The 10,160-nt window shown below is 39.2% G+C and overlaps 1 protein-coding gene across 1 annotated transcript; it reads left to right on the top strand.

Annotated features, from left to right (window-relative positions):
- Positions 1–5,877: 5,877 nt before the first annotated feature.
- Positions 5,878–7,158, top strand: LOC121263258 (MYB-like transcription factor EOBII). The gene is made up of 3 exons (XM_041166059.1): positions 5,878–6,013; positions 6,129–6,258; positions 6,446–7,158. The coding sequence occupies exons 1-3, from the start codon at positions 5,878–5,880 to the stop codon at positions 7,128–7,130; spliced, it is 951 nt and encodes a 316-aa protein (XP_041021993.1). The 3' UTR covers positions 7,131–7,158.
- Positions 7,159–10,160: the final 3,002 nt, after the last annotated feature.

Raw genomic sequence — 10,160 nt, 5'->3', positions numbered from 1 at the left:
CACGAAGCTGCAAGAAGTGGCGGCTCAGCAACGTAACAGTGTAAAATACACTGTGGTTGTGGGTCTAAAAAAGTCACTTTCGAACGGAGACAAACCAAGACCCAAAATTGATAGGGTAGGGCCTAGAGAGGTCGGTGAAGCCAATGGTGGTGGTGGTTTGCCGTGGGTCGCGGCGCAAATGGTGGTTTTAAGTCAAAAATATCCAAGTCAAAAATGGGGTTGGATGTGTTTCACCGGTGACGGATCGGAGCTGGAGTTGGGTCCATTGGGTTGCTAGGAGGTCAAGGATGAAGTGGTGAAGAGATGGTGGCCGGTGGTGGCCTGACGGCGTGCGCGAACGAAGAGAACGCTGCGGCTTGGTGTTGCGCGTGGAGGAGAACGACGGAACGAGAGGAGCTGGAATTTGGGAGGTGGGGTCGCCGGCCAATGGGGAATCGAACGGAAGGGGCGGTGTCGCCGGACGGAGGCGCATGGCGGCGGACTGGGCGAGCGACGAAAAGCACGGGGAGAGAGAGAGTGAAGATGTCGCGTGGGAAGGGGAAGAGGAGAGGAAGAAAAGAAAGAAAGGAAAGAAAAAGAGAAAGAGAAAAAGAAAAGTGGGGAAAAGAAATGAGGTCCAGTCCTCACATCTTGAGTCACAAAAATGATCCAACGGAAACGATTTTAAAACAGCAAATCAATTAAAATAATTTAAACGTAATAATACAATGAAAATAAAATAATTAAATCTGACAATTAATTAATTTAAAATAAAGAACAATTTAAATGTATCACAATAATAAATATTAAGAAAATATATCAAATTTAATTTTCAAAATTTTAAAAATCATAAAATAAACCCACTAAAAATCCACCAATTTTAAAATAAGAGAATAAATTTTTGAATAAATAAAAATAATCATTCAGTAAAAATACACTAAAATACGGAGTGTGACAATGTATGTACATGAAAACCCAGTTTCATTTACAAACATGATCATGCGTACAATATGCCATGTACATGAACAACACATACCAACAATCAACAATGCAAACCAAACACACAACAACTCCGTCCACAATCCATCCGACCCCCGAACTCCTCGGACTCAGTCTGGCATGTCCAACCAGATCACAATAATATGAGTTAGTGCAAAAATATATTTAAATCACGATAGTTCTTTGGAGAAATACTTACAGCGCTATATTATAATTTCTGAAGGATCACGGAGCTGCAAGAAGTGGCAACATAGCTGCAGAACAGTGCAAAATGCACTGTGACCGTGGGTCTCAAATACCCATTTTTGAACGGAGACAAACCAAGACCCGAAATTGATAGGGTAGAGTTTAGGGATGTCGGTGAAGCTAATGGTGGTGGTAGTTGGCCGTAGGTGGCGGCACAAAGGGTGGTTGAAGGCCAAAAATACCCAAATCAGAAATGGGGTTGGATGTGCTTCACCGGTGACGTATCGGAGCTGGGGTTGGGTCTATTGGGTTGCTATGAGGTCGAAGATGAAGTGGTGAAGAAATGGTGGCTGGAGGTGGCGCGACGGCGGCGCGCAGGCTCAAGGAACGTGGCGGCTTCAAGCCGTGCGTGGAGGAGAACGCCAGCGAGATAGGGGCCGAGCTTGGTGGGGGATGATGACCGGCAGGAGGGGAAGCTGTGGTGGTGGGCGGTGAGGGCCACGGCGGCGCGGCGGCAGTGGGCTCGAAGAGGCGACGCAGACGCATGGGGAAGAGGAGAGAGGCTGTCGCGCGCGCTGGGGGAAAGGCAGAGGAAAGAAAAAAGAAAAGGGGAGAAAGAAAAGAAAGGGAAAAGAAAAAGAGAAAAAGAAAAGTAAGGGGAAAGAAATGAGGTCCAATCCTCACATCTTGGGTCACAAAAATGATCCAACGAAAATAATTTCAAAACAGTAAGTTAAATAAAATAATTTAAACGTAATGATAAAATGAAGATAAAATAATTAAATCCAACAATCAATTAATTTAAAATAAAGAACAAATGCATTACAATAATAAATATTAAGAAAATATAAAAAATTAATTTTCACAATTTAAAGATCATAAAGTAAACCATTTAAAAATATCCGATAATTTTAAAACAAGAGAATAAATTTTTGAATTAATAATAATAAATCCTTTAATAAAAATACACTAAAATACGAGGTGTTACACTATGAAAAAGGAGAGAAGGGTTCCCAGCTGAAGATAGTAGAGGAAGTCCCGGCAAGGTACCTGGACCATGTTCGCCATACAAAAGGAAGATGACCGGGGAGCAACGCGCCGCTATTGCACGTACTATTGGTCCACCTCACGCAATACCGAGGACTGCTTCTCCTCTGGAGGAAGGAAGAAATATGCAAAATAGCAGAAACACCGCCGCTCCCTAGCCTGAAAATAGGAGCAAGAGAGAAGGGGAAGATCAAGGGTAAGGAGCTAGGACCTGGGCGACCGGAACAGACTGGCAAACAGCCCTCTACGGTAGCTGGCGATAAGGGAGACACCTGTAGGTCACCCCATTCGCCACCAAGGCAACTGCCCCCATTGGGGAGATTTGAACCATAGCTGGAGGGTTCGCAGGCGGGGCCACTACCTCATCAAGCAGGAAAGCATGCGCCAGACATGCTCGATACCACGAGGTATACGCGGTTGAGTATCATCCCGCCAAGCAATTAAGAGGTGGCCTCACTCCGGCAATCTCATTCACAGAGTAGGGCTGTACAGAAACTGACGCAACCGGCCGCCGACGCAAACCGGCCGGTCGCGTCAGGAACCGGCTGGAACTGATGGAGAACCGGCCGGCTTGCGGTGGAATAATATAGGAACATACGTTCAGCAGTTTGGTCCCGGTTTGAGATTGGGCCGGACCGCTGAACCAACCGATATAATAAAACTTAATTTTTTTTAATATATACTAATCAAAACGACGCCGTTCCACCATCGATGAGTTTCACTACAAGTCAACTCAATGTGGTTGATACTCTTTGAGGATTGCTAGGGTTTGGTGTTAGGAGTTAGGGCCATACATAATGAGTGTCCTTTGCTGTTTTATGTTTCTTATATTTGGTCTAAAGAGTGTGTAGATAGATATCTAGTTGGATGCTTTTTATTTGAGCAAGACTACTATTTAATTGCAACCGAAAACTGTATTAATGCTATTTTCTTAAACTAATGTTGTAAATTTTTTGGGTTTTCTTCCAAGGATCATGCCTTTTTTGATAATAGAGATGCTATAATTATTCGGGAGAACGATGGCTTAAAAATGAAAAATTTTATTTATTATTTTCTCAATATTCCTACGTCAAACAAGTAAATAATGAGAAATAATTTTTTTATTCATTAGATGTTACGTTGAAAAATAATGGTAAAAATTGTGATAAAGAACATTTGCCCGAATTATTGATCCGAGAAATCTATAGTCAAACGAAAGGCAGAAGCAAGCCGAACAACTCAAGGGCTCACCGAGGAAAAAAAAAAAAAAAAACCTCAAGGACTCCGGTTTTGAACCGCCGAACATCTCTATAGAATTTCTTTCAAAAAAAAAAAAAATTGAAAATCATCGAGAGCTACTGTAGCAGTAAAAAAATTGGCCCAACGCGTGTTCACAATGTAATTCTAAACGGAGCGTGAGTCTTCATGGCCCAACCCATTTTGTTGGGTTGGGCATGAGAATTTAAAGTAATTGTTGGGTCGATGGGCCCATATTCCAAAAACGAGAAACATATATGAGTATGTGACTCCCCAAATCTGATCCACTAATATAAGCAAGTAGCATAACCTGGCCTCCTTTTATCACAAAAAAATATAGGAAAATTTACTTACAAAACGATTTCGCATACCAAATCGCACACCAATGTTAATATATAAGATACTCATTTAACGAAACGGTGTAAATTGAAAACGAAAATTATTTTCGGGAGATAAAAGATCTTCTTTTCTTAAAAGTTTTCTTCTTTTATTTTTCTTTTCAATAAAAAAAGTCATATAAATATCGGTACACAATTAGTTTGCTTGTACTTAGCATGGCTAAAAAATATATGGCACCGATTTTTTTTTTTTTTTTTAAGAGAAGTGCACCCTTTTCAATTCCTATTTACTCCCCCAAGAACTTACTTCCAAATGCCTCTGTTTTGAGTGAATAAAACGTGACATAAATATAAGGAAAATCCTTCTTGTAAGTGATTTCGGATACCAAAATGTTAAATATAATGTATTCTTTTCTCAAAAAATTTATTTATTTATTTAAAAAAAAATTATGTGAATATTAATATTAAAATTTTGTACGTCAAACCGTTTATACAGTAAGCCTCTAAATACAAAAGTAACGGTCTCTAGTTTCTCTACAGTACGAATTGAAATTTGAATCTCTTCGAAACAAGAACCTAACAAACTTTCAAATGTCTAGCTCGTTTAAAGTTAGCGTGGTGGTCCAAGACCCGTCTTTTATTTAGCTTGGTGGAAATACAACCAAATACAAGATTGATTGGTTCCCATTGGACCACAATGGTCACACAGTGCGCAACGAACTTTCAAGTTTCAGTGGTTCGTTGAAACGTTCGCTTGGGAGAAAAATAATAAATCATTTAGGAAGGACAGATTGACACTGACTGCCGTAATATCAAAGCAAGATAGTCTTTTCAAACATAGTAACATTCGATCAACGTACGATTCCTTTCAACAACGTTAACAGAAAGTGAAAAGCTTATTAAACGCGGAAATTCACCGAACCGCCATGTATAGTCATCGATGGACTATGTATATAGAGTGGGGCAGCATAATTCGATGGACTATATATATAGAGTGGGGCAATTATGCTGCCCCACTCTTATGCTGGACTTACTGTTTAATATTTTTTTTTATATTTTTTAATATATTTAAATATTTTTAAAAAATAAAAAAATATATTAATACACTTAAAATTATTTTTTTAATCACTAAATAAAAAAAAATTAACTAGCGATCAAATGAAATGGTCAAAGTGGAGCGAAATAGTAGTTTTACTCCTATATATATATATATATATATATATATATATATATATACCACGTCATTGTTCATCAAAATAGTATCTCATCATAATTAATGCTTACTAAACGCGGAATTCATAGAACCACCATATATACTCTAACTAATAATGCGGTTAATTAGACAAATAATATCTGATATAGTGTTAAAATTTACAAATTTTTTTATATATTTTTTAAAAAATAAATTTATTATTAAAAAAATAATTGAAGTCTCAAATTTATCTAAAATGTGCATATTTTAAAAATGCAAAGACAATCTATTTTTAATTCGGGTGGCTCTATAGCCACCGCTAGCTCATTTTTTTTACATATATTTTTAATATATTTTTTAAAAAATTCACAATATTATTAAAAAAAATTATTACATAGTTTACATATTTAAAAAAAATATTATTAATTATTTTATTTTTAATAAATTAATTAAATTATTCTACTCATAATTCATATACCAGATACTTGTTATAAAAAAAATTAAATAATTAAAAGATGTGTTTTGTGATGTGTAAAATGATAGTAGAATTTTTCTCTTTTATTGCGTCGTGCTTATATAACTACAATTGTCATTCTTATTTCTTATCTAATAATATACGAATAATAAGTAGAATAATTAAATTAGTTTAAGAGAAATAAAAAAACTAAAAATAAAATAAAAATAAATATAATGTATTGTGTGGAATGTAAGCAGCAAACTCAAACAAAACTCAAACAAGAAAGGAAGAAAAAGGACACGCCCATCTATAAAGATCAGGCACCTTGTCAGACGACATTTGGTAAAAAAAAAAAAAAAAAACAAAAAAGCAACTCTTGTTTTGTCTCGCAACAAGAAACACCACGTACGAGAAAAAAAAAAAAAAAACACACTAGTCTTGGGATGGGTAGAAGTCCTCGAATCAGTTCGGAGGATGGACTAACCAAAGGAGCATGGTCTGCTCTGGAAGATGAAATCCTCGTAGATTATGTCAAAACCCATGGAGAAGGAAAATGGAGTAACCTTGCCAAACAAACAGGTACTACTTGAGAAATCGATCCTAAAATTCCATGCATGAGTTATTTCAAGTTCCAAGAATTAACCCACGGACATATTATATATGCATGCGTACTTTTGATGGATGTCTGGTGCAGGGCTCAAGAGATGTGGAAAGAGTTGCAGACTTCGTTGGATGAATTATCTTAGACCAGGCATAAAGAGAGGGAACATTTCAGAAGATGAAGAAGAACTAATCATTAGGCTGCACAAGCTCTTAGGCAACAGGTACTACTACTTTTGTCCTTAATAGATTATACTTCGTAATTATAATCAGAATTATATTTCTGATAAATATTTATAGGGCAGTAGCGCTGCACTCATCGGTGATATTTCTTCCGTGGGAATATCATTTCCCATATTTATATCAATCCAACACTACTACTGATCCAGCATTATTACGCAATATTTGCAGATGGTCTCTGATTGCAGGGAGGCTACCAGGAAGAACAGACAACGAAATCAAGAATTACTGGAACTCCTATATAGCCAAGAAGGCCAGAGATCAGTTCCCATCAACAAGGTCTGTTGAGATTACTGACAAAAAGCCAGACATTAGGGTTGATCTTCAGGGTGGGGCGGCGCTGTCCTGTGGTGTCGGTCCGCAGCTGCAGCAAGGGAAGGAAGACGTCATTCAATTAAATCCAGACATGAAGAACGCCGCATTAACAGGACCTTTCTCCGGAGCCGGCTTAACCAAACCCAAGCTAGAACCATCAAAATCAAGAGCCGGGCCGCTGTCATCAACGTCCGGGGAAATAGAAATCACGCCGACAAACTTCATTATGGACTTTAGTTCGGAGGAGTTTTGCAACGTGCTTGATTCCGATTTCGCGAAGCTCAGTGACGTAAATATAAACGAGCTGAAAAACGCGATCGAAGGCGATAGCGGCGGCACTCTTCTTAATTCTCCATTATCGCAAGAAATTACGGGAACAATTAATGGCGGCTTTGGTAGTAGTAGCAGTACTGCTGAAGGCGACCAACCTGATAATAATTATAATATGGTTTCTGCTGCAGATTTATTCCAGCCATTGTTTCTAGATTCAAATGATGGTTGGCAGCTTTGGGATGATATAGACATTTTGTTCTCCGACTAGCTAAAGTTGCTTACACCTAAATTTTGAGTTTTTGCAAGCTAATAGCGTACTCGCCCTAAATAATTATTTTTGGCATTTAAAGGTGCTAGATTTGCGCAACTTCTTATTGTTTTGATAAGATAGGATGGAAAAAGTGATTTGCAAGCCCAGCTCTCTCCATATGAGTAACTTGTCATTTAGATAGTGAGTTGAAATGAGATAAATTGAGATAAAAGTTGAAAATTGAATAAAATATTATTAGAATATTATTTTTTAATATTATTATTGTTTTGAGATTTAAAAATGTTGAATTGTTTATTATATTTTGTGTGAAAATTTAGAAAAGCTGTAATAATGAAATAAGATGAAACACTTTCACTATCCAAACAGAACCTCTCCCCCCTTTGTAGTCCCTTCTAGTAACCTTTTCCTTTTCACTTACCTAATCCATCCCTCTTCTTGATCTGAACATTACCTGCAAAACCTCCACATAATCCTGTTCTTGTAACAATAAACCATGAAACAAGCCCCTTAATACATTGATCTCCTCATATCACAAATAGAAGCCCTCTCCTGGGATGATATCTGTAAGGTGATTTTCCCCACGATGCCCAAAAGACCCTATCAAGCCTGGCCCAGAGCAGAAAACCATTAACCCAACCCACGAGAAAACTCCTTTGTACATGACCTGTAGGAGGGTTGGTGTTGCAGGGGATGAGACTCGTCGTGATATGAACCCGTAGGAAATAGAATCCCTTGAACCTACAATCAATTTAAAAACTCCCCAAGAAAGTCAAAATCAAGCCAATGGATGGAGAATCTAGACCCGATGAGAACTCGTTTTAAGAACCTAGATTATATTAAAATCTAGACCCGTTGAAGAACCCGTCTCAAGAACCCAGATTACAAAGGAGGAACGCCACAAAGGTTGTGATTTACCTTTGATAAGTTCAAAAGTTCAATTAAGAACAATAGGAGTAAAACTCAACTCACAATGAATAATTTCATCAAATTTTATAAAACTTCTTAAAATGAGGAAACAAAGAGTATTAAACCAAATCTAATTAAAACCCTAGCCAAAATAAAACCCTAACTTCTAAAAATACTCCCGAGTGAATAGTGCTGCACCTACAGTATGGCGCTACAGTAACTCGGCTACAGTACTAACCCTAATCCTAGTTTAATAAAATAATAATTTTTCCAACATGCCCTTCCATAGGCCCCCTTAAGTCCTTCCCATAATAAACTCAATTATTATAAACTAATAAAATAAGTCATTTTAAATTGATCAAATAAGTTGGAAGCCTTCATGTGCACAAAGCCTTTAAGTCATGTTGTTGTCCTCTTCTATAGCTTATCAAATGAATCAAAACTTGATCTCCATATTTCAAAGTCATCTTGAATGTTGGGCTCTTCCTAAACTTGTCCCAAATGGATTGCATCAATCTTTGCATTGCCTTCTTGATCTTCTTGACTCTTGACCTTGCAATTGGCCCATATGAAAGTTGCAAAGGATGTTTAAGACTAGGCCCACCTTAGTTCCTATCACGTCGATTTGAGAACCCCTTGAGTAGTATCCAGTCCTCAAGTCTCTGCCCACACAGCAGGCGTGATCGTGATATACGGAGAGCCATCGATCTACTGACAGAGAAAACATGAACGGACTAGGAGGAAGACAGCCTGAGAGAAGGAAATCGAATAATAACGCCGTTGCAGAGCCACGTCACATTAATGACGCCGTAGCAGAGCCACACCGTATTTAAAGATTTTGACACAAGGAAAGTATTCGAAACCCGGACGTCATGATAGCATGCACTATCTGCTCTCCAGGTCTGTGGTATAAATAGTAGATCTCAGGTACGAGAATATCTCTCTGATTTCTAGAGTCTTTTACTTATTTACTATATTCCAAGAATATTTACTAACTTTGACATCAGAGGTTACCCGGCCCCGATGCTGCCCTCTCAAAGTCATATTTTTTCTACCTTGTTAGGGTTAGTTTTCGAAGACCTGAGTTGTCGGAGCTTGACCCAAAGGTGTGCAAAACACGACATTAAGAGTGGCGCCGTCTGTGGGATCGTAATAGATCTTGCATGCCATTCTCATGTCTACGACAACCCGTTCCAAATAACTTAGGAGAGATATGGGAGACGCCATGGAAGCTAGGTTGAAAACCATGGAGGAATGGGTGACGAAACAAACTGGCGAAGTAGAGACACTTCGGAAAGAGAACGAGGAACTAAAAAATCCTCAACGGGAGCAAGACGGCAGGGCAGGGTCTAGCGACACTGAGAACGTAGGATCGCATGCAGGACTCAACAAGGATGAGGAGCAGAAAAACACGAAGGACGAGCTCTGCAGCCTTAAGGGGAAATATGAGGAAATAACAAGGAAAATGGGTATGTAGTCAACGGTAGACCATTTGCTCACGAGCATGGGCCTATCCTATATTGAAGAAGTAATGGCGGTTCCTTTACCACCAAAGTTTTAGAGTCCCTGCTATGGAGATGTATGACGGAGGATGGGACCCCATTGAGCACCTGGAAACCTTTAGGGCTCACATGACGCTGCATGGCTTTCCTAGGGAAATAGCTTGCAGAGCATTCACGTTGACCCTGAAGGGGACTGCCCACTTATGGTTCCGGTCACTGGCACCTGGATCGGTGGACAGCTTCGGCGAGCTAGCTAGGCTGTTCCTAACCTAGTTCATGTCCAATCGGAGGAGGCGGCGTCCGGCTACGTACCTCCTCTCCCTCAAACAAACAGAGGACGAAAGCCTGAAGTCCTACTTAGCTCGGATCAATAGAGAGCGTATGACCACCAACGACCAAGACGAGACAATAGCCTTGGCGGCGCTCTTGGGAGGAGTCTGGCCACGCTCCTAGTTTACGGCAGAGCTAGCCAGATAGACTCCAGCGACATTGCGGGAATTCATGGACCAGGCTAACAACTTTATCAACGTGAAAGACACTCTTCGAGGGTTGATGGATCCACGAAGGAAGGAAGTGGAGGGCGTAAAGAGGAAGGAGAATGCCTTAACCAAGGCCAAGC

The sequence above is a fragment of the Juglans microcarpa x Juglans regia genome, chromosome 4S (genome assembly GCF_004785595.1).
Source record: "Juglans microcarpa x Juglans regia isolate MS1-56 chromosome 4S, Jm3101_v1.0, whole genome shotgun sequence".
In the NCBI taxonomy this organism is placed as follows: Eukaryota; Viridiplantae; Streptophyta; class Magnoliopsida; order Fagales; family Juglandaceae; genus Juglans; species Juglans microcarpa x Juglans regia.
The sequence above is the reverse complement of the archived record's forward strand: the minus strand, read 5'-3'. Positions and strand labels throughout refer to the sequence as shown.